The 24703-nt window shown below is 40.5% G+C and overlaps 3 protein-coding genes across 3 annotated transcripts in view; 1 reads left to right on the top strand and 2 right to left on the bottom strand.

Moving 5' to 3' along the window:
* Positions 1-7496, top strand: part of mslnb (mesothelin b) — a 48234-nt gene extending 40738 nt beyond the window's left edge. Inside the window, exons 89-97 of the mRNA XM_087841588.1 lie at positions 77-167; positions 281-410; positions 3446-3633; positions 4405-4566; positions 4652-4788; positions 5056-5198; positions 5284-5378; positions 5629-5899; positions 6981-7496. Of these exons, the coding sequence (XP_087697714.1) occupies positions 77-167; positions 281-410; positions 3446-3633; positions 4405-4566; positions 4652-4788; positions 5056-5198; positions 5284-5378; positions 5629-5899; positions 6981-7066 (1303 nt within the window). The 3' untranslated portion in view covers positions 7067-7496. The remainder of the gene's footprint in view (positions 1-76; positions 168-280; positions 411-3445; positions 3634-4404; positions 4567-4651; positions 4789-5055; positions 5199-5283; positions 5379-5628; positions 5900-6980) is intronic.
* Positions 7409-9279, bottom strand: LOC102778361 (lipopolysaccharide-induced tumor necrosis factor-alpha factor homolog). The gene is made up of 3 exons (XM_006804380.3): positions 9255-9279; positions 8980-9112; positions 7409-7836 (listed from the first exon to the last, which is right to left on the bottom strand). The coding sequence occupies exons 1-3, from the start codon at positions 9277-9279 to the stop codon at positions 7728-7730; spliced, it is 267 nt and encodes an 88-aa protein (XP_006804443.2). The 3' UTR covers positions 7409-7727.
* Positions 9280-12149: 2870 nt separating this feature from the next.
* Positions 12150-23033, bottom strand: txndc11 (thioredoxin domain containing 11). The gene is made up of 13 exons (XM_006804346.2): positions 22460-23033; positions 21244-21340; positions 20931-21050; positions 20410-20507; positions 19398-19527; positions 19220-19313; positions 18904-19016; positions 18582-18785; positions 17311-18004; positions 15448-15635; positions 15107-15219; positions 14709-14789; positions 12150-14206 (listed from the first exon to the last, which is right to left on the bottom strand). Exons 1-13 carry the CDS (start codon positions 22582-22584, stop codon positions 13687-13689), a joined length of 2577 nt encoding a protein of 858 aa, XP_006804409.2. The 5' UTR covers positions 22585-23033; the 3' UTR covers positions 12150-13686.
* Positions 23034-24703: the final 1670 nt, after the last annotated feature.

The raw sequence follows: 24703 nt of genomic DNA, 5'->3' as shown, positions 1-24703 counted from the left end.
GCAGATTTACATTTTTACATTTGGCCCTTTGTGTCCTTCTTAATAATAATCACCATTCTGTTTTCGTGATAACCAGAGCTCCTTCAGTGTGGACTGAGCAAACTCTGAAAGACCTCGGGATGCTGCCGCTGTATATGTCTTCAACCTTCTATAATCACTTCAACACTGTGAGTAATACATGACTGCAAACATTTATATTTTTTGATTTTAGTTTCTGTTTTTTGCTGTTAACCTTGTTCTTTATGCGCCTTTCCTTCTTTCCCTTTGTTCTTGTGAGCAGAAAACAAAGAACAACTACTTGAAGTACTTCCTGGGTGTTCTCAAGGAAAACAACGTGGACAGTCAGAAGATCGGGAAGCTGAAGAGCACAATAAAGATGTCCATTCCAGATGAGTTAAAGCAATCTCCAGGTTGGTTTCTTTCTGTCAACTGCTCGGTCCATGTATTAGAACAGGGGTAGGCAACCTTTCTGATGATGAGTACCATCTAAAATTCCCTCAGAAGTCAGTGTGCCATATGATTGCATTAGCAATAAATATAATAACGCTCTATATTAACAGTTACACACTATATAGAACAACTTTATACAATTATATTTTGTCGCAGATGTTGGCAGCTATCACTGAATAGTTATCAGCTATTTTGAAACAAAAAAAAAGACTTTTTATCCATAACAGCAAATGAACTGTACAACAGAAAATGCAAATGCTATTTATGGTCTCCTCACAACAATGATAAGAAAAATAAACTGGGCCAATATGGCTGTTTGTTAATACAGGGATACACATGTTAATGTGATCTCTGGTGTCCCACTCAGAGACACAGGTCTCCGAGTGTCCAGCATTCAGACGGCTACCTGAGGACTCATGTGAGAGAAAATCTGCTCACACAGATATGTAGAGCCAAATACTGTCAATAAGGCCTCTGCAATGTTCTGAAGACAGTTAAACTTGTCAGGTAGTGCCAGCTAGCAACGTCCCTCTCACCGGTAGGCTAAGTTATTTTTAGCCAATTAAGTTGAATCTGGTAGTTGGGGTTGTTAGCTAAGATACTGTCATTAAGAAACAGCACAACTAATGTGTCTGTGCGAGCTAATTTGCGATGCGCACCGCTGGCCCTGCCATTTATTTTTTAATGCACCTTCTTAGATTAATTCACTGCGTGTCGTGCCCAGAGCTGGACTGGGACAAAAAAATCGGCCCGGGCATTTTGACTAGAGACCGGCCCACCAGGTATTAAAGACATAAAGCCTTTGAATGAAAACAAATGCTGTTGTGACAGTGATGTACAGTCTTGTTGGTATATGTATGATTTCTATACATTTTATATCAGATAAAAACTTTGATTTGTAAGATTTGATTGATTGTAAGATTCAGATAATTATTTAATAAAAGCGAGACATTTTTAAATGAGAATAAGAAAGAAAAGTATTTCTTTGTGCCCACCTCTCCCTGTTAATGCCCTACCTGGCCCCCCTGGCAAAACTTTGCTAGATCCGCCCCTGCACAGTTACCAGCTCTCAGCTACATAGAAACCGATCCTGGTGTTATTTGTCTCTCAGAAACAGTTCATAACTTCCCTTCAACTCATTCATGTCACCTAAAAGGTAAACCTGTTTCTCCATCACCTGTTCAGCTCTGACGATCCAGTAAGGACATCTCCTGGTTTCATCTTCATGTTTCCCTCTCACCAGATAAGCAAACCGACATCATGACCAGCAGCTTTACAGCTGTGGCTCCAGCAAACATCAGCTGATACTAGAAATTAATATTAAATAAATTCTAACAACAGCTGATCAAGCTTAAACGTGCTGCTGTTGTTTAGCGCGACATCCGCTGGTTTCCTCTTTCTTGCGCAAAGTGGGCGATAAACAAACAAGAGAGAAAAGCCGATCAGCTGATCGTTGATCAGTTTCATGATTGAAGTAGAAACAGGAGAGGGAGGGGGAGAGAATTAGAGAAGAAGAAACAGCTGTGCAGCAAAGACACAGAATAACTCCAGCTTTGTGTTTTTTTTCATTGTAGCTGAAGTCCGGGACAAACTGCGTTCCTTTTCAGCTCAATACGAAACTGGATGGTTGGCAACTCTGCTAACTAACCTTATGAATAGGGATGGGTATCGAAACCCGGTTCTTGTTGAGAACCAGTTCCCACTGTTTCAATTCCTTGGAATTGTTTGCCATTTTTGCAAACGATTCCCTTATCGATTCCAGTCGCTCTGAATGACGTCGCCACGTTGCGGAGCGTCATTTACCTGGCAGGTAAACCTGGCAGGTTCAAACGCTCAAAAGTTTGGTTATACTTTACGAGAATTTCATTTAAGGGAGGAAACACTACGAATATGCAAAAGCATTTGCTCACAAAACACGCAATAACCTTAAATGAATGTCGTGTTTTTAATTCCGCTCTGGACTCGTGAATCTCAACCCAGCAGCAGCGGTAACGTTTGCATGGCCTCTCCCGTTAATGCGGCAGGTAAATAATCAACTAACAGTGCATATTATGTTAGCGCGATCTGCCTTATTACAAAACCTGCCATTACTGTGCATTTAGCTGAGCATGTTGAGTGAGACAGACAGAGTCTGGCTCAGATGCTGGCAGTTCTCACTGCAGTATACCGGTAGCATCTCCTTTCAGGCCAGGCTAGACGAATGTCACCGAGCAGCGACTAGGTTTGTGGTAAAAGGCTTGCACCCATTTGCCACAGCAGATGCCCACGATTTTTGGTAAGTGAATGTGTTTAATTGTAGGCAGGGACATTACTGGATATTCTAAGCTAATCGACCTTAGTGTTCTCCTTTTTAAAAAAGAATCGATAAGAGAATTGATAAAGAATCGAATTGTTAAACAGAATCGAAAATGGAATCGGAATCGTGAAAATCTTATCAATACCCATCCCTACTTATGAATAAAATAAAGTTCACTATCAGTAACATCATAGCACCCACCCAGCTGTATAGAAACTCCGTCATGCTAGCTAGCACGCAGTACGAGTTATTGTAACTGACGGTAAAAAGTCAGCACAACAAAAATAAACTCCACCTAAACTTGGTTTATATCTGACCCAGATAGACTGCGGGTCATAACTTCTTACCTGAAGTTCAGCTCACCTGACACTCGGACCGGCGGCCGCCTCGGGTCTCTCCTCCTCCTACCTCCCCTTTCCCTCATCCACCTGCTGGCCTCTGTGGCAGCTCCGCCACAGCCACCACCAAACAACTGAGTTATTTTTACACATCGGCCAGCATCTGGCCAATCCACCACCTTTCACTGTTTATAGCATTGCCAAAAAAAAAAAAAAATCATTGGCCCATAAAAATGAAAGATCACCAGTCCAGCAATGGTGCCATCAGTTAACCCTTCTGCTCAGGGTTGCCTACCCCTGTATTAGAATCAAGAAAGAATTTACTGTTTAACCAAAAATTGTTTCTCTTTCTGTGTTTCAGCCACTGACTGCACTTTGGGATTCATAACCCGTGTTACTATCGTTAATCTAACATTCCCCTTAAACTATGATATAAATCAGTTCACCAGCTGCCTCAATTCCACCATTGTCAAAGACAACTTGGATGCCCTCGTTAACCAGGTGCAGGAGCAGAACTACACAAAGATTGTTCTCAGCAAGTTGCGAGAGGTAAGTGGCAAAAAAACCTCCTGGAGCCTATCCCAGCTGGCATAGATTTAGAGGCAGGTTAGGCCCCTCCTGGAGAGCAGGATTAACACACAGAAGCATTCAGAAAAACATAACACACATTCTGACCTACGGTCAGTTTAAAATCAGTATTCGACCAAACCCCATGCATGTTTTTGGACTTTCGAACGAAGCCAGAGAACCATCACAGACACAGGGAGGGCATGCAAAGTCCACAGCGCTGACTACTTCCATTTTTTAAGCCTTAAAATTTTAACTCTGTGATACCATGTGTCATATTTTATACATGGCTTTTGTGAGTCTTTAAGACCTTAACATCACCATGTCAGTTTTGTTTCTGCTGATAAACCTAAATAAATTGTAGAGAAATGTCAGATGTAGCAAAGATGATCCAAAAGGAAGGTTCAATAAACACTCCACTTTAAAAAAATATACATAATTTCCTGGCAATTACCTCATAATTCGGGCTTTACAAGGTTAAGTGATATTATCAGCATCTGACTGGGGTTTCTTCTCTCTTGGTCTCTTACTTTTTGTGGCTATTTATTTTTTAAATGATTAGAGTTTACAGTTTTTGCTGACGATCTTTTAGACGGTTAAGCATGAGTCTATACTTTTTTTCAAATCCTAAATCCTTGTTTTGTTTTAGAGGTGTTCTTGCATTGTTTTGTTTGTTCTCAGCAGTTTTTCTCTTTGAATAGTTTGCTATCTAAATTTGAGTCTAAATATCTTCTGATTTTCCTAAATTTATAGGCTTACAATGCCAGCGGCATCATCCCGGAAGATCAGGTTCAGATCTTAGGAGCAATGTCCCGTAGTGCCACTTTGGCAGACATCAACATGTGGAGTATTATTCAGATCGACACACTCGCTTCTTTGATGGATGCTTCAAACGGGCCGTGGGACCCGGTTCTGGTGAGTAAACAGAAGAAAAAATCTGAACTTGAGCTTACTTTACATGCTTGTGTCTTCTCACCGATGCTTGGTTCTCCTCATCAAGGCCAAAGCCATCATCTCCAAGTATCTGAGTGTAAAGGGGAACAGTCTCAGCAGTGTGGGGCTCAACGCCATTGGAGGACCAAACCTGTGCACCCTGGATGTTGTTGTTATCAGGAACATTTCGGTTGGAAGCATCAAGTAAGGCGTCAGAGCTGTGACTGTGCATGAGTGTGTGTGTGTTTGGAGGTTATTTTTACATCACATTAGCAGCAGGTAATATCTGAACAAGAACATGTTGGCTAAAGGTCTGTCAGGGTTCCTGCACTTACAAAGGCTGGTGAACCCACATAAATCTTTAAATTATTATTTAGATAACTAGAAAAAAAAGTCTGATTTAATGATAAATAACGTTATATGAATTCCATAAACTCAACACACCATTCCTGTGTGTTTTATCTCCTGCAGGAACGCCGATGCCCTGGACATATCCAGCTGCACCACTGAGAAAAAGCAAGAACTGTTTGCCCTCGCATATGAAGCATTTATCCCAATCACCCGCTCAATCACTATCTCCACTTCCAGTTACCAGCTCATACAATCTTACCTACGTAAGCAAACAGACCCACATTCACAAAAAACATCATTTAAACAGCTGAAAGTTAACGTACCACTCATTTTTTTCCATTCTTGCAGTGGGTGCAGATCTTAGGTTTATCCAAGGTTTAGTGTCTACCAATATCAGTATGGACCTCCCGACCTTCACTGGGCTGCTTGAGAGTGTTATACAGGTCAGTGTTGCATGTCTGCACTTTGAATTCTGAATTTTAGACTAATTTTGAAAAAAGGTTTTTATTTTTTTTATTTATTTTGGGGTGGGGGTCTTGCATCATAGTTCCTCAATTTATTTACTTCACTCAAACCATTGGACAGGCCTGATAAGTTTTAAAACTAAATTGTACATTTTTTTTTCTGTCAAAGAATAAAGTAAGTGTGTTTATTTGCTCATAGAATAAAATGTGTCTGCTCTGTTCTCCATAGAACCTGACTGTTAGTGATGTTAAAGGTCTTCTTGGCACCAACCTCCCACTTTTGAAGTCGTATGAAAATGTGACAGTGGTGCGAACCTGGATCAGTTCACAGTTTCAGTCTGAACTTAATGGCCTGGGCGTGGGGCTTACAGGAGGCAAGGTTAGCCCCACCACCACTACATTGGGCACATCATCAACAACAACATCAGGGACAACTTCAACAACAACATCGGGGACAACTTCAACAACAAAATCAACAACTGGATCCAACAGCACCACGGGTAAGTATTACAAAAGGTAGCATGGGGTAAAACATTCAAAGAACAACACCTCAGATAAAGCAGCAGTACCACATTTCAACACTTAATATGGCACACTGTCTGCACATAGAGCATTCTTGTGCAGGAAGAGTGTGGGCAGGAAGGGATTTGTGTTGATCGGGAGTACAAGAAGTAAAGGAAACCGAAATAAAGCATGAAAACATGAAATGTTAAGCCAGCAGTTGACCTTCTGGTGCAGATTAAATCTTTCAATTGCTCATTTTAAGCATTTTTGTCTCATATCCTGGTGTTTTGTTACGAGTATGTAGAGATCATCTTACATCAGAAGCACTGACAAGAAAAAAAAAACAAAACAAAAAACACATTGGTGGTGAAAGGGAACTTGTTTTTTACTTGCAAGATCTGCAGTGTGATTAATGATGCCAGCATGAAATACAGTAAATACTTAATATTTTCATATTATAAAAAAAATCCCAAGTTAGAAAAACTAGTGCAAGCGTGCACTACAGCAAACTTGACATATTGATTGTGTAAAGATCACAACTTGATATGAAAAATGAAGATATTAAATATTTGGTTGACTACATACCACTGTTGTGAAATGAAAATGATACATTTTTAAATGGTGTTATAGGTGCACAAACACTAAGAACCATCGGTATGTGGCTGCTAGGCAACATGATGACAACAAAAGACCTGATGTAGATAAGAACCTTAAAGGGTCTGAGTTGTGCCCAATTTAGTTGCTCAACTCCTGATCATGTAGGAATTTGCAGACAGACAGATTTAATTTTCTTTATATATTTTTAATGATGGACAGTTGTTTTGCATACTATGCAAAATATTGTTCTACCTTTAGACAGAATTGGACCATATAAATAAATACATTATAAAAGATGCTTAAAAAGAACTGGCAGTGATTAATCGAGCAGTTTTTAGATTTCAGTTTTCTAAAAAGCCCACTTGTTGAGGCTTTTGTGTGGTTGATATGCTAGTGTTCCACAAATCTTTCAGATAAAGAAGTTAAATCAAGGGCAAAACGTTTTATTGGTCCCTAATGTGACTGTACGTTTCTTTCCAGGCAAAGCTCCTCCAGTCCGAGACGCTGGCTTCTCTTTCTTCGCTCTTCTTGTACTCCTCATCACTTCTCAGTATGTTGTAATGTAAAGACAACTTTTCTCATGGAAAATTATTGGAATATGAATTATAAAATGGTAGATAACTGGATAAAGGCTTGAAATAATTTTTTTGTTTTAATTTATCATTAATAGAAGGAAATAATGTTAAACAGAAGGGCATTTGCTTCAAACGAACAAAATAGTGCAGGTGCAATAAGACAAATTGTAAATGATGTATTTTTGATGACTAAATCTTCCTGAAACCTTTTCATAAACTATTTCTAAGGTCATATTTTTGCCTTACTTGTTTTCTATTTTTTTATTGTTCCATTTAAATTAAGATTGTTAAAAGGATGAGGATTCAACAGAAAAATGACAGGTTCGGGTGACGGGTAGCAGTTTTCATGATAGCACTTTCTTTATTCAGTCTTACTATGAAAATGTATTTGAGAGATTAATAATAAACACATTTTAAACAGCCTTAAAACAGTCATTGGAGCTTGTTATTTGCTTGGTGTCAGTGTTTTAATATTCAAAGGTTTGGAGAGAGAAATTGTTAAAAAGGTCACCTAATTTCATTTGTACGCCAACAGCAAATTAGTCACAAGATTATCAGTTATTCAATTATAAGGAAATGTTCATTAGTGTGACCTTTTGTAAGTGTGTTTTGTTTGCAAAAAGCCATGTATAAATTGATGCAGGTCTTTGAGTTATAAGCGTTTATACACCCCAAGTACAGTCTTGCAGATAGGACAGGTGTGCTTGGCATCCTTCAGGCGGTCCACACAGAATGGGATGAGGCAGCAGCCTAAAACAAAGCTGGAAATGACAGCAGCGATGGTCAGATTTATTTACTCATATCCTTTTTATTTAAATTTTTTTTAACCTTCAAAGATCCATTCATTCATTTTCAGGACTATCCCATGTAAGGTCATATTTTGTCACCATATCAGGACATGTGGCAGCAGATATCATATTTCAGTTTTTGGACATACTTTTCAAAAAATGAAGTTGTCATTTTTACATTTATCAGGTCCGACAGATCCAAAACAGCTAGGATCAATTAAAAATGTATCCCAAACAAGAGCTTGGACGTCAGTTTAAAAGCAAGTATCTGTACATGTGCATCCAGCCTTTGTGTATTTTTCAGTCAGTTTCTCATAATTACGCTTGGTTTATTTTTAGCAGCTAGTTTAAACATGCTGGCCCACTGGTATGATGCCACAGCTGTGACAAAAAAAAAACATAGGGACACCAGTAAACATGCAACCATCCACAGAAGAGGAATTACCTTTACTTCGCCAGGGTTTTCAACGTGTGGTGCTCACTTTAAAAAAAATATTGGCACATCAACAGAAGTTTAATAACTAAAACCAAACATCTCCTTCTTCTTTCTATCACTGCACCACCAGCTGTGGCACTGTGGTGCTTTAGCAATGTTTTTAAGTCTTAATGTTATTTCAGTATTGTGCACATTGGCATAAATTTCAATATGCACATAGTGGGAGAGTAATTCTACATCACTCAGTAATTTATTGATTACTGAGTGATTAATTGATCCAACTTGCATATCTGCAGCTGGAGGCTGTTAGCTTAGCTTTTTCAGCTAATGCTATTGTTTGCTCTCCCTATGCATTCATGTACTAAACAACTAGAGGAATTACAAGAAAGATTCCTTTAAGATGAAATGAATAGGATCAGACTAACATCAGATTCCAGCACCAACACTGATCTAAAAACACTGTATCTGTGAGAGCTCAACAGCTTGACAGATTAATACCATCCATTGCTAAAAACTCACTCACTCACTGCAGTGACATTAATCTTTAGTCCAGCTTTTGCATGTTTTCACTTCCAAACAGTTTCCATGTGGTTTTCCAGCCACACTGTGAGGAGCTGTATGAAATCTGTAAAATTCTTTTATTGGCATAGTGAAGCAAACAATGCTTGAACTCTTCTTACCCACAGAAGAAGAGCCCTCCACAGAAAATGTAAGTGAGCAAACCAGCAGAGTAGTCCACCTTGGAGAGGACTATCTGATGGCAGTTAGGACAGGCGATCTGAACCGGGCTGTCTCCCAGTGGACCAACCGTAGCTGCAGAAAAACAAGGACAGAGAGCACCAAAAGAGCAAATGCAAAAACAAATCAGGTTTTTAAATAAAATCACCAGAAATTAGAGCTCAGCTTTAAGAGTAACACATACTACATGAATACAGACTGTATGGCACAAACTCACCAACAAGAACTTGTGCATTTGCCATTTTTCCTGTGTACACACATTAAAAAAATGTGCATTTCAACATAAAAACTTAAGAAAATGATCAAAGCTGTCCTAAATTTAAAAAACAAAACAAAAGATATTCAGTGTTAGACTTGATCTGTGAGTTAAAGCAGAGTACTTACAGTTTGGGGGGGGGACAGGATATGTGACCACAGCGAGAAGAGGTTTCAGTGCAGAGCTGAAAGGGCTAACTTCACCGTCAGCCTCCTTTACTTAATAAGTCATGAGATCCTTGGACTCTCAGTGTGAGCCTCACTGACCCAGCCCTAACCCAAGTACTTTTATACCCTTTTTCTGACTACCATCAGTGTAGTCTTATTCCTGTGTACATGCAGTTCTGCTGCTACACCAATAACTTGGTGTAGTGTTGTAGTGTATCTGTAGTGTATCATATCTGCTGCGAGGTGCAAAAGTATGCAGCCAGAGCTAAACGATGCAAAAAGATATGGAAGAGACATTTCTGAGAGGACTGCTGCACCCAACCAGTAACTGAAGGCACATAATCCTGCATTCAGAGTGAAATTAGCAGCACATGTTCCCGCTGCTCCAAATTAAATGAGACGTTTAACCATTGGTGAGCACAGCAATGTTGAATTCATGCTCATACAGTGTCATATCTGTTCTGCATTTATAAAGCCACATTCTAAAACTTGTGCAACAGCATCATTTCATGCCAAATGTTCCCTTACACACGTGTGGTTGTCTTTGGAAACTGAGAGAATTTAAATGCAGATTGAATGTGTAACAAGTAGGTAGATGGAGCGAAAAATAAAAAATGATCAGTTGTTGAACAGTTATTGAAGTAATGTGATCAAAACACATGAATGATCCCAGATCTGGGACAAATATGGATGTGAAAACAAACACTGGATCCCAAATTTAGAATCAGTCGTGTCCAGTTTAAACAGCATTGTACAGGCTTTGATAAACTCAAGAGGGAGTTTAAATTAAAAAGTAAAGACTTTTAAAGACTTCAGATTTTATCAAATTGGATAACAACTAGAAATATCTCAAGAGGAAAATGCAGAAATAAATATCTTGATTGAAGCACACAAGCAGATCAACGCACCTCTAAATCATACCAGGGTCTTCACAAAGAGAAAGGTCGATCCTAATAGGGGGGGAAAAGTCATCAACTTTTGGGAAATTTCAGGGGGAAGAAATCCTAGGATATGAAATCCCTAAACATGTACTAAAGCTTTGGATAATAAAAGATGATGTTTGTGTAAATTTTTAGTCATTGCTGGTCAAACAAAACAATCCAGAAATAAATAATACACTAATAACAAGAACCAACATAAATTTGAGTCTAAATGTTAAACAGTGGATGAAGGAGCCATAACCTGAAGTAATCACTTATTACTACAATGATCAGAAAATGAAGGGATAAAACACACGGTCCGAGGCCAGAGCCAGATATGGATCAGGAGTTGTCCTCCATGACCCACCACCCTGTAAGTAGAAGGCTGGTAATCACTCCAGGCTCAGAAACCCAACTCTGCCTTCAGGCTGCGGCATACAGTAAGCCCTGGCCTGCACAGAGAGACTAAATATCACCGCATCTTCATTTTACAACTCACATAAATATATTTTAATATATTTAAATCAAGTCATCTTATATCTGGCTATATGACATACCCGCACAGAGACAAAATATCAGTGTGTGTAGCGTGCGCTATAAGTAGACCAGAGTATCATCGCAATCAAATACACACACCTTCAATTAATCAGACCCCATCACAGCCATTGATGGAGCAAATGTGACACACAAAACCAGTCCCAAACCAGTGCAACTTCCATAACAAACATGGAGATGAATCAATGCAGGCAACATTAGTCCCCCATGTTACAGGGTCATTGCAACACTTTCTTTCATTTTTCAGCTGTTCCTCTGTAGATTTGCTGCTGTGCTTGGGATGGTTGCATGGTCTAATATAGGCAAAGCTTTAGTTGTTTGCACACATGGCCTCATATTTGCCTCTAGAATACTTTGGTATACAGAGGAGTTCATGGTCTACTGTGACTGCAAGGTGCCCAGGTCCTGTGACTCTATAATGAGCCCAAATTATCACCCTCCACCGTCGTGCTTGACAGTTGGTATGAGGTATTTGTGCTCATTGGTTTTCTGTTTCTGTGCATAATAGCCAAACATCAGCTTTTTGGTTGTTCCAGAAGTCTTGTGCCTTGTTCAGATAAAAATTCACAAACCTAAATTTCTTCCAAACAAGCCATACTTGTTCAAGGTTTCCTAATTAAACTGTGACAGCGTTTTTAAAAACTAATTTAACAATCTAAGTGACAGCTATAGTCTTAGATGCAGCTCCTTTTAATATTGCACTCTGACCATGGGCCAAGGTTGCTAGGATGTTAACTCTTGGGAAGACCAGTTGATTGTTTTCAATGCATAATGATGAACTACAGTTTGTTTGGAAAGTGCCTCACAACCCTCCCAGAATGCTGCAGACTGACAAACTGCCAGACGATCAGCTTTCACAGAGGTGCTCGCACTTGTTCATGATCAGTCAATCAAGCACCTTTGATCAGCAGCGCCTGGCTGCTACTTACCTTCTTATTTCCTATAGACGCAGTAAGGATGTCGTTAGTTTCCCACACACTGCTTCTCAATCTTGGCCTAATTTGTGTTAAATAACCAATGACACAGCATCATATGTCACGTGTTGTTGTTCATCTAACATTTTAAGTCCTACAAAGGACCAAATTATTTTATTTATTATCATGTCCTTACATGTAAAAGCTGGTATATCAACTGTATCTCAACACAACACTGTGCTCAAACACAAAGACGCACATCAATACAAGAAGAAAGAGTTTTAATCAGTAAAAACCGGTGCAATATTTCACATGTAAACAATTGCAGCATGTTAATAATACCTGAATAGTTACATAGAAATATTTAGTGATTCAAGAATTCTTGTAAAAAATAGATCAGTTTCACAAAACAACTGTATCCCCTCAAAAACACAAAAAATCTTACCGATTGTTTCGAGTCCACTTAATAGCTCCAAACAAAACGAGGGGAGCATGTATTCAGCATGAAATTACTTCAGTTTTATTAGTAGCCCTCTCTCCCTGCAGCCAAATTCTGCACCACCAGTACTGCAAATGCATTTTAAAGTAAACAATGGAGGAAAAACATAGGTGTGTTTTACAGATTTCCAGAGACTGTGATGAAAGCTACTCATAAATTCCTAAAAGTCAGCTAGCACTGAACTATAAATGCCATTGCAGATAGGTATTTAGATTCAGAGCTAGAGTTGTTATTCAGTGTAAAAGTATGTACTTTAAAGGAATTCCTACCAGTATGTTTTTATCATTTTGATGTTTCATAAAACACTAAGAAAGCCAATCTGTTCATCAGTACACACACACAACTTAAAAAGACAAGAACTACAAGTATGAAAACAAATCAAGAACATAAACGTGTCACATGAACTATAATGAATCAACATGGGCCAATGCTGGTTGAATTTTAGGAATTAATGGGGAACATTTCCAGGAGGTTAGTCATGTGACTCTCAGCTCACAGAAGAGCAGGTGAGGTCATTCTGCGAGTTCTTGGAAAGTGCCCGGGGCCTTCTTTCAGAGCTTTATTTGTTTTCAAGTCCAGACTTCCTCAGTGTTTGATTACAATTTCCATTTATGCACCCAAAGGTTAAATAGACATATGACACGAAGTCTGGGATTTTCACATTAAGAGTATCGTAGCCTTCCTTTCCAAGCGAGGTTTTCCATGCGAAACACTGCGTCATGGGTGAATCACTTAAACTCACACTGCATAGTATATCACTGCTCTTCAAATGTACTAACCTCGACTTTTGGTTACAGAGTGCAGGTGAGTCCAGCCCATCCATGGTGTTTTTATTTTTTAATAAAGAAACTATCTTGCACTTGGTTTACAGTAATTAAAGGAAGCTTTATTTGGCTGCAGGGTGTGTCCAGATTCTCTTGTTATTCCTTCACAAATAAAACAGTCGATAAATCGTTGCAAGCGCAGCATCACAGCTGGGAAGTCTGAATTGGAAAGTTGGCACGGAACTTTAAAGAGTTGGACGAGCTCATATGATCACAGCACAAGAGCTGTGTGTTTTTTCTTTCACTGCCTTCCCACCTGCCCTACTCATCTCTCCTTATGTTCCTGCCTGACTGAGCAGCAGTGTTTCTTGAAAGATGGTAACTGTCATCTTTTCTTTATTTTTGTTTGTGAGAAAATTTAATTTTTTGCAGTTGAAGAGGATCTCCTCATGTCAGCCTTATTTTCTCACAGCTTTTCTTGCCTCTAATTTAACCTTCACTTCATTTCCTGGCCCGGTTTCCTTTCTCTTTTCTCTGTTCTGCCTCATTCTCAGGGTTCCCTGCAGGCTTGTGCTCAGGAGGCCATATGGCTTCTTTTCTGCTCCGTCTCTTTCCTCTCCACCTCCGCCTCCTCTCTAGCCTCTGTCCTGTCCGTCAGCGCCCTCAGCAGGACCCTCAGCAGTGTGTTCTCATTCAGCAGATTTTCAGAGGCGTCTGCCAGCTCCTGCAGCCGCCTCACTGCCTCACTGAGCTGCCGGCTTTTCTCCCGGTGCTGCTCCTCTAAGCTCCGCCTCTCTCGCTGCAGCTCGGCATTCTCGGTCTCTAAGGCGCGGGCCTCGAATTTCAGTCGTCGGTTGTCGCGCCATAGTTGCGCGAGCTGTTGGGAGAGACGCTCCCGGGCGTGATGCAGGGCTTGAACTTCACGCTGGAGTGTCAGAAACTCTGACCCAAGGAAAGGACTGTGTCCAGGGCCTCCTGTCTCAACAGGCGGTTTGTGCGTGTGATGCAAAGAGCCAGAGTGCTGCAGGATGAAGCGGAGGAGGTTGGGTAATGTGATGGGAAGGTTGTCAGGAAACTTCACACTAAGGTGTTTTCTTAAAAGGAAGAGAAAAAGAACACAAGAGTGAAAAATATTCTGCTGAAATTCACTGATGAAAGTTGTTTGTTTTTTTTTAACTGAGGTGTCAAGAAGGACTAAGAATCAGACGGGTATTCGAATAGGTCTTAAAGACACGAATGAAGCCACTTGAAAACTGTTTAAAAAAAATAAAGGCAACTTATTACAATGTAATAATTACTAGCTACATTAACAGAGAGATCTACACAGTAAAGCAGCTAGCTTGTAGTAGGCCATGAACCTAATCGCTCACATGTGGACTATGAGTAGGACAAATGTATTGTTTTACATTTAGAATGAACACTTTGGCTTTTCAGTGTGTATCATTTAACATTATGCAGTTATAGTTCCATTGAGGCAGTGTGAAGATCAAAGCTATTTTTTGCAGAAATATGAGATTTCCCCCCCCCCCCCCCCCCCCCCCCCCCATTCTTTGACCACACCCTTGTTTGTTCGCACCTCTCTGCATTTATTCTTACCTGTATCTGGGAAAGAAAAGAATAGAGGGAACATGATCCACCATGAACTCCCAGGGGAGGTCATTACGTGCAACATTCACCCTATGCAAAGGAAAAACAAAGCTGTGATCACTTTTGTTTTCTTCAAAAATCAGGGTCACACTGCTAATATTCTCTCGTATGCTTTACACGCTTAATAAAATAAATATATGGGAAACTGTTTTCAGGTCATCCGGCTTCCGAAATGTTTTTAAAATATGCTTTTTGTTACATTTCAAAACACAGACACCTCAAATCACACAGTATACACTAACCTGACACTTTATTAGGTACACCTTGCCTTAATTCTTACTCAGACTATCATCAAAGGTACACTTACAACCGGGACTGCAGAAAAACTGTAAACACAGTAACTGTACCTGGCCACAGTGATGGTGCCATTTCCCTGTAATAACCTGGCCAGCTGGATGATGATGTGGTTGAGAACAGAGCAAAATCCACACCACTGAGTGTAGTAGAACAGCAGCACGTCCTACAACACACAAATTGGCATCATCAGGAGTTTAGCAAACTACCTGCTTCCATAAGTAGAGCACGCAGCGTACTAAGCCTCCATTAAAATCCCGCTTGCAGCTATAAAAAGCAGCTGTTTTTATATTTTAATGTTTTTATTTTTAGGTGCATGGAAGTTGCTTTACAGAAATTCAGAATTTCACAAACTGCCTTGATTTGCTGAGGGTGTTGCAGAACGCTTAGTCACCTTTTGAAGGTCCATGACGGAGGGCAGGAAGGAGGAAGTGGTCAACTCTGTGATGAGGAAGCGTGGAGGTGACTGCGTGTGTTCGTCTGAACGCGTCGCCTCCTCTTCAGCTCCCTTCCTGTCCTCCTCTCCAACCAAGTGTCTCTGCAAGAGGCTGTAGGGAGCGCTGAAGTTCTTGATGAAGGCCTCTGCAATGAAACGCACAACATGAACACAGAATTAGCCCAGGAATACGATTCAAGTACACCATCATGCACCTGACTGTCATGGAGGGACTTTGGAACAAATGTACCAACCAGAAAGGAGACAGGTTTGCATATATGTCACATCAGCAGATAAGGTGAAGGTTCAAAAAAGCAGGCCAAACAAAGCTCTGTTTTCATCAACTCAAAAACCCCCAAACTCCTGAAAGGCAGATCAGAATCAGTGCAATCACATGTCAGCCTGAGTTAAGTGTCTGTATAATAAGACAAGCCCCATCAACAGAGCTGATACCACCATTCACCAGAACACAACCTCAATTAATCCTATGAACTAAGGAATAGAAAGGTGTGACAATGTGGACCATGACATTTCTCTTAAACAACAAGAGAACCAGACACTATTTCCCCAACTTGAATTTTCACTAGAAGAAGCTGGAACTCAACCCAGCGCCCTCATTATAATTTTGATTTATCAGCCACTAAATGTTTGACTTTTAGTCATTAACCTGACTTGTCATGTGAGATAATATGACTGTTGTGATTTCTTTCAGTATTTCTAAATATCAGACATTGTAGTGAGAGAGCCGCTTGAGTCTATTTTGAGTAGAGTAAGGAAGAGTATCTTTTAAAGAAAGTGTTACAGGCCAACTTCCTGCAAACCAGACGGCCAAAGTTCAATGATTTTTATAACTATTATGCCGACTTCACACTGTATCTGGCCAGATGTGTGCATGCACCATCACAATGTCATCAAGGACAGATGACTCGTCTTTACAAAGGCCCTAAAGACATTTGTAGAAACCAGTGCCTGACTGATATATTGAGGGTGGATATTTTCGGCTAATATTAACTATTTGCCAGTGTCAGTATCACCATTTATGACGGCCAATGAATGAAAATTAAAAACGCCAAGGAGACTTGAATAACAACCTTCAACCATGTTATGAGTGTTGCCACTGTATAGTTTGTCTAACAGAGGGCACTCCTCCTGCAGCTTCCCTGTTGGCAACACACACAACAAACAGCTGATCTGAAAACAATTAAATTTTATTTATATGGTGCTAAATAACAACAGTCACCTCAAGGCGCTTTTTATTGCAAGGTAAAGACCCTACAATAACACAGAGAAACCCCCAACAATCAGACAACTCACTTTCAGCAAGCAATTGACGATAGTGGGAGACTAATAATAACTAAAGATTAAATGCAGAGTGGTGTATAAACACATAGTAGGTAGAAAAGGGTGAGTAAAGAAAAAACACTCAGTGCATCATGGGAAACCCCCAGCAGCCTAGACCTGTTTGAGAAAAACTAAGGGAGGATTCAGGGTCACCTGATCAAGCTCTAACTACGTGCTTTATCAACAATCAAAGTTTTAAACCTTTTTAATCTTAAAATTAAAGAAGGTGTCTGTTGGCTGGATCCACAGTGGGAGCTGGTTCCACAAAGAAGTGTCCAAAAACTGAAGGCTTTGCCTCCCATTCTACTTTTAAATATGCTGAGAACCACAAGTAACCCACTAGTCTGAGACCGAAGAGACACAAAATGGGATTTTGAAATCACCAGATGCCTTAAAAATTGCGAATCGTTTGAGCTCCCAGCTTTTGGGACAAAACAAAACCAGCCCGTGTTACATGAATGAAAGTTGTCCATGTCTTACCCAGAGACTCTGTTAGTGTGGCTGCTGGAGTGTGCTGAAGAACATAATGAACTTCATCCTTCAGGTTCACAATAGCAGCAAACGACCCGTCACCGCTCCTATCATCTTCTTGCTCAAGAGAAGCACTTCTGTTGCCTGATGCTCCGAGCCTGACTGCCAGAGGCCAGTTCAGGGCAACATCCAGCACATAAAACCTGAGTGTCCTATTGGTTTGACAACGGAGCCCGGTGATGCCGTCTCCCTCCGGCTGAGGGACAGAGAATGGAGGGATCAAGGAAGGAGGAACACTTTGCATCTCTGACTCCTCTTTGGCTTGTGATTCATTGAGCTGAGGTTCTACTTTTCTGCAGCAGGCACTGTATTGACTAAATGGGCTGTAGCTGTCCAGAAAATTGCTACAGCCCATTGAGGTTGCACTATTAATGGACACGGGGGAAGGGAGCTGGTGGAGGCAGCAGCGTCTGAGATAAGTCTGAAAAATGTCTCCTCCCTGGATCGAGGGAGGGAACAAGCAGTGCAGAGGTGAGGTGGCGAAGCTTGGCCACGAAAGGCTGAGGCACACCTCACACACGCTTGTGCTCGACTGTGGGAGCACAACTGACTGGCAGCACAGTGAGCGGAAGGAGAAACTTTTGTCCCAGCTGGAGTGGTGGCTGTTGTCACAGGAGTGGTAACGCACAGCAATGTCTGCAACCTAGAAAAACAAAAAGGGGTAAAAATTATTTAATCTGCAGAACTTAAGGAGAATAATACAGTGTTTAACAACACAATTAAAGAATATACACATAAAAATAAGTTCTAATATAAAAAGCACCTGAGGAGGAGGAAGATGTCTCTCCAAAGGGCTCACAATTAAATGTCCAATTGGAAAAGCCTTCAAAGAGTTAGGGTCATAACATCATGGCCACCTCCCTAATATTTTGTTTGTCCCCATTCTGCTGCCAAATCAACCCCTGACCCATCGAGACGCTTAGACCCAGTCGTATAGCCATCACCATGTCACCCTTTCAAACTCCCTCAAATCCTTATGCTTGCCCGTTTTCCTGCTTCTTACACTGTAAAAGTTCCCTTTACCAGCGTACTTAATATTTATTTAAGTCTCAGTTTTTTTTGTTTGTTTTTTTAAATACAGGGCAGCTAAATGAAGATGGGTAAGTTAGATAGGATTAGCTCAGTGTATAATAATAGTATAGCTGCAAATCAAATCTGTAAGAGAATAAAGCATTTCTATCATTTCGAAAATGATATTCGTCTAATTTGTTTCTGCTCACCTGCCGTAGCGCAGGGCTGGGCTGTGATCCCAGAGGATCGTGCGGCACAAACAGCAGCAGTGCAGGGCCTTTAGTCAGCTCCTCTTCTAACAGGCGAGACTTTGTTCCCGGGGGCTGTAGCCACTGGAGGACCGTCTCACGGTTTTCAAACACCCATCTACAAATGGCCTCAGACGTAAAGTTAAGGTCGTTCCTGGGGAAAATCTTAAACAACAGATGAATAAACATACAGCATCGTAAACATCCACAGTTTTAAAGTCATTAGTGTTTAATTGCATTTTCTAGAAGAACCACATCTACAACATGTGTTGACGCTGCTTACCAAAGAGGAGTTAAATCTTCTGTGGAGAAAAACCGTTTCATCCTCTGTTAGTGAGATGGCTCCTGCCACCTGCTTGTTGGTCACGACCCCAAAACGTACAACGCCACGGAAATCTGCACCATAAAAAAGAGAAACTTGTGACTTCAACCATTTATGTTCCCTTTAGCGTAAAATGCACATTTGGGTTCTCTCTGCTTCAACAACTGCTTTCTTTTCGTCAACAGCAGCCTCTCCTCGAATTCTAATCCCATGCTTGACAAGCCAAAACGTTTATCATGTTAACAATCAGCCTTGAAGCTGTGTGATTACTTCTTACCCCTTTTTAGGACCTGCAGGGCAGAGGACAGAAATGTGATGTATCCTGGCGGCTGGGGGGAAGAGTTAAACTGGAAGAAACCCACCACTCGAGGCTAGAAACGCACAAGACGCAGATCATTACAGTTGGCTACACTCTGTGGGTGCTTCAGTGACAGAAGTGTAAAGCTCAAATATACCTCATGATAGGAGAGGAACTCTTCAACATGACCTCTTGATGGGAGGTAAGTCAGTGGTGTGATGACTCTGAGTACAAAACTTTCTATGTATGGAGCCAAAAATGGGCCTCTATACTCTATTGGCCCAAACCTGTGGAAAACACAGAGGTACGACAGATGCTAATAAATATCAACAAATCATAATTAAATTACAATTAAGAAACAAAACATTCAAAGTGTTTCCCACAGTTTTGTATTAAAATACATCTTTAGCCTCTCTAAATATGCGCGTCTATGACTGAAGTTGTGTATGAACAGCCAAATACAAAAGTAAATAAAATATTATTTCATTCATAAAAGAACAAACAAAACATACTGATTGCTTAAACTCATACATTTCATCGTTTCTGGACATGAGCTCATTTTGAATTTGATGGCGGCAACAGGTCTCATATCAGTAGGATGGGGTCAACAAGAAGCTGGAAAAGTAAGTGGTACTAAAAAAAAAACAACAACAAAAACATTTTGTAATCTGCTTAATTTGCAATAGGTCAGTAACATGATTAGGTATAAAAGAAAGGGCATCTTAATGAGGCAGAGTTACTATTCCTATGCTATTAAAACTTCTGAAATAATTTTTCTCTACATAATACTGTGAAGACTTTCACTAGCCCACCCTCTGCAGGACATGATACCCTCAAAAGATTCAAAGAATCTGGAGAAATCTCTGTGTGCACGCGAAACGGCCAAAAATCAATATTGGATGCTCATGATCTTCAGGCCCTCAGGAGGCGCAGCATTAAAAACAGGCATGACTCTGTCAAAGAAATCACTTCATGGGCTCAGGAGCACTTCCAGAAATCACCGTCTGTGAACACAGCTCGGCTGTGCCATCTATCATGCAAAGAAGAAGCCACATGCAAACATCGTCTTCTCTGAGCTAACGTTTATGGGGCTTCCCAATTCGTCTTTGTCTGCTAAAGCTGTTGAAAGCAAATTCCCACCATAAGTGAAGACAAGCCCACCGTCTCACCTTCTATAAAACAGATGGATGACGGGGTAGTGATAGAAGCGGTTTTGCCTCCTGCATTTCCCCTGACTCCACCAGCAGTTAACAGCCACAAACTGCACCTGTGTTTGTGTGTTTGAAGAGACACATTAAGAAACAAAGATAAGCAAAACGATGTGTAGACTACACACAAAACAGTGTAAAAATCACACACTGTAATGGCTCATGTACTTAACAAACAGGCCCAAAACAAGTCGACTATGAATTTGCGTTTGAGAGAGAGACACAAGCTAAAAATGTGTGAGTGTGTATTTAAGCTGAAGGGAACAGATTTTATTAGCTCAACTATATCAGAGTCACTCTTTACTGCAGTCTGTCAAGCTGCTCCTATAAACTCTTCCCAACACTTTGCGTAACAAGCGATAACATAACACGCGTCCACGTAAGAACAATCCCCAGCTTCCTTAGTCTTTGCCCAAGTAAAGCGCATCTAAATATTTGATGTTTAAACAATCCTGAGTGGTGGAGGTTCCGTTCACTTGTACCTGTTTGGCCAGCTTCTTAGCGACCTGCTGCACTTCCTGTCGCGCAGCCATAGAGTGAGCACACCATGGTGCATAGAAGAAAATAAAGGACACCTCGGCCACACTCCTGAGACGCTCCACCTGTGAAGAAAAAAAACCTTTCAGTCTCACAGAGCACCACAAGTTTGATGACAACAATGCCAAAACATTTAACTGGAGCTTTAGAAACCCTCTTAGCTCTTTCCATTTGTTCTCTTTTACAATTTGAGCAAATGAAGTATCAAACAAAGGAAAATACAGTGAATGCCATCAAGTCTAAATCCTTGAATCTCACCTGGTCAAGCTGACCCAAGTAGAGATCCACCACCGGGGCGTCAGGAGAAAAGAAACGCACCGGAGGCCGAGCTGCTGCCACCACATTCTTAGCACGACTACAGAAATAAATGAGAAGATTAGAAGAGTAACGCTGAGGGGTGCAAAGAGATCACAGTCACATAATAAGATAATATGCAGCATATGTAAAGAATTCAAACAGGTTATTAAATCCATAAGCTATAACTCTGTGTCACTTCCACGAGATTCGCTGATCATGACAGTGTGTCCATCATTGGTTGATGTTAGTGCTACAGCAACCTCCAGCCTTGCATACTACTCTGAGTTGCACATATTGGAATATGCATGTGTTAAATTTGGAAAATGAGAGTAGAAGCAATGCTATTTGGAAATGGAGGGTATGCTAAGCTGATGTATGAGGGGAGGAAAGGCTATATGTTTGCGTCCACAGAAAGCAATGTGAAAAACTGTGCTGTGTTAAACATTCTGCCTCCCCCAGAGGCTATGCAAAAATGTCTCTACATCGTTACAGGGGGAAGAAAATTACCTCAACATGACGAGAAGCAGAATTTGCCTGGTATAATTTGCGTGGAGTCGGTTTCAAGTTTCAGTCTTTGTGGCAATTATCGTCTCAGCTGGGTTTTCGAGAGGACGACTGAGTAACTGCTTAGCCAACAAGTCAATCGTTCAGCAACAGTTGCTACTCTTTTACACAACTGAAGGATTTCAGCACTTTCATTCACCATAACTGAATGACAAGTGGTATAAGCTTTGAAGAACCTTAAAGTTGCAGAGGCCAAAGCTGCAAGATGATGACAGCACAGTGTGTCAGGGCTGTAACCAGATATTACTATTTAAACATTAATGATCTTATTATGATCTCCCTGCAATATTTTCTGGGTTTTATCTGAGAAAACTGTAAAAAACGCCCAACATTTCCTTGAAAAGTTAAGGCGATGTCCTTAGTTAATCTCATTGTCTACAGTACACGTCAGTTTTAGATTAGCAGCACTAATAATGAAGCCCTTGTTTGTAACTACTGTAGACGACGAGGAGTAGTTCATTCACGACCTAACAGTGTTACAACGCCGCTCTTCGCTCACCTAAATAACCATTCCACTTAGCTTTTGTGTTTTAAGGGGTCTCGTGTTAGCCTGGTCACACACAAGCAAGCTCACGCTGTCAGAGGATAAACAGAAGCTCGTGCCCATGTTTACCTGCACGTGAACTTGACGGCCAAAACGAGCAGGACGCCGAGCACGATAGCCCCGCAGAGCAGATCCGGTCTCCGGGCCATCAGAAACAGCACCTGCCGGAGAGACTGCCGCACCCGGCGCAACATTACAGCTTGTCGTCGCCTCTCCGTCCCATTTATACGCCCCGACTACTGCTCAAAGCATCCATTTGCCTAACGGGGGGAGGAGGGATGGGCGAGGAAGACTGGTTCGACGGAAACAGCTAACCTGGATTGGACATGAGCAGTGCTGGTGTGTAAGGTGTTCAAATACGGTCAAGCCAACCTTTCTTCCACACGTAGACTTTTCACTTCCGCAACAACGACGCCAGGGGCAGGATGTAAAATCCTCTGCGCGAATAAAACGCGTAGTGCCTTTAACGCTTTAATGGCTGTCTGAGTTTAAAAATGTCACTGACAGTTAGCTTACCGGATGTTAAAGATGAAAGACACTAGTCGCAATGATTACAATATTTAAACTGGTCCTTAGTAAGCGATTTTATTCCTTTTTCCGTATGGCGCAAAACGCGCTCTTTTCAGACCGTCCCTACGTTGTTATGGCGACAGCCGCTGCTGCTACGACAGTCGTAAAACACTAGGGGGCGGTTGTTTTAAAAATGAATCGATAAAACTTTATTTAAATGCCGCTTATTTACATCTAGAGTAGAATTATTTAAAGTGCCCGGGACTTGTGACTGATTGTGAGATTGGAGAAAACTCTTTTCTTGTGTTACTTTGCTTCGTATAAAAATCACTGCATCAAACTGATTCAGTTTATCCTAAAATAACTGAACACTGGGTGTGTAAGATTTTTTTTTTTTTTAAGGGTCTATATAGGTAAAACACCACCTGATAAAATGGGTTGTCTTAGTGTTAGAGCTACTTTCTTATTAATCTTGTGTTATTCATCCAAATATAGTAATGTTGTAAATTGTTAGACCCTTTTATTACCTTATCACTACTTTTAATTATTGTGATATAATTTTAAGACACTGGCTGTCTTAAATGTCAAATGCTCATAATACAACTAAAATAATACATGTAGGACATGAGCATCACAGTTCTCAGGCTGTGAGCTTGACATTTCATATCTGGGATATCATGTCTGTAGAATATCTGGATCTAGAGTACTGTGCAAACATCTCAAGCTACTACTCTTTTCTTTTTATTTTGCTATGAAAATGGGAAATGGGGACAGTCATTTATTGAAACATCCAGTATATAAAACAAAAACAGAGTTTGTACAGTTCTAATGTATTTGAAAAAAAAAAATACTGTGACCTTCTTGATTTTTTTTAATGCAATGTCTCTTGTTCTGTTCTAGCTAAAGATGATCCCACACTGCTTCAATAATGTTGAGGTCTGGGCTCTGGGAAGACGAATAGAGGACTGATGGTGTTCCATTGTGTGTTTTTCCATCCATGTATGCTTTTACTGCACTGGAGCTGTGTGTGGGATCATTGTCACCATGAAAAATTAAGGCATTGCTAAGATCTGTTCCAGATGGAATTGCATGGTGGATCAAAACGGTAGTTTTCTGTGTTCATAATTCACTCAATTTTGACAAGAACCCGAGCACCAAGGACTGAAATGCAGCTCCAAACCACGACAGAGGCCCCACCATGTGTTACTGATGGCTGTGCACACTTGCTTTATTTTATTAGGCCTGCCACTTCCTGTTTTTGTCTTCCACTTGTCCAGTTTCCTCCAATAGCACACCGTGCTAAGACATGCCAGGTATTTAACTAGTAGCTCTTTGATTCAGTTAGTTGGTGCACATGTACAACTCTCCTCCATATCTCTCAAAGTGGGTGTTTTTTTTGTTTGGTTTTTTTTTAAGCATTTTCACAGATTCAAGCAAAGAAAGGAAAATAAAGTACACATTTTTTTAGGCAGGAAGTAACAAAGTGCCGAAACATACATACACAATTTAAGTTGTCTCTTATTCGTAGACGAAACACTGATTCATCATGCATTTTAAATCCTTGAATGGTTCCATAAGTGGTTTAACAAAAACATCTATTCTCCTCTGAAAATGATCGGGTACATTGACTGGACTGCAAATAGGTTTTTGAAAGATCTTCAGAAAGCCTGGTGAATGACTGCTTAAAGTTCCTTTAAAAATTACAAGAAGGTGTCTTGAAAGCAAAATAAAGACATGAGTGAATCAAAACTTTTGCACAGTACTGTAGTTTCAGTTATACCCCTAATGTTAATGGCAATTTAT

This window comes from Neolamprologus brichardi, chromosome 6 (genome assembly GCF_056152115.1).
Source record: "Neolamprologus brichardi isolate AB-2024 chromosome 6, ASM5615211v1, whole genome shotgun sequence".
Classification (NCBI taxonomy): Eukaryota; Metazoa; Chordata; class Actinopteri; order Cichliformes; family Cichlidae; genus Neolamprologus; species Neolamprologus brichardi.
The sequence above is the reverse complement of the archived record's forward strand: the minus strand, read 5'-3'. Positions and strand labels throughout refer to the sequence as shown.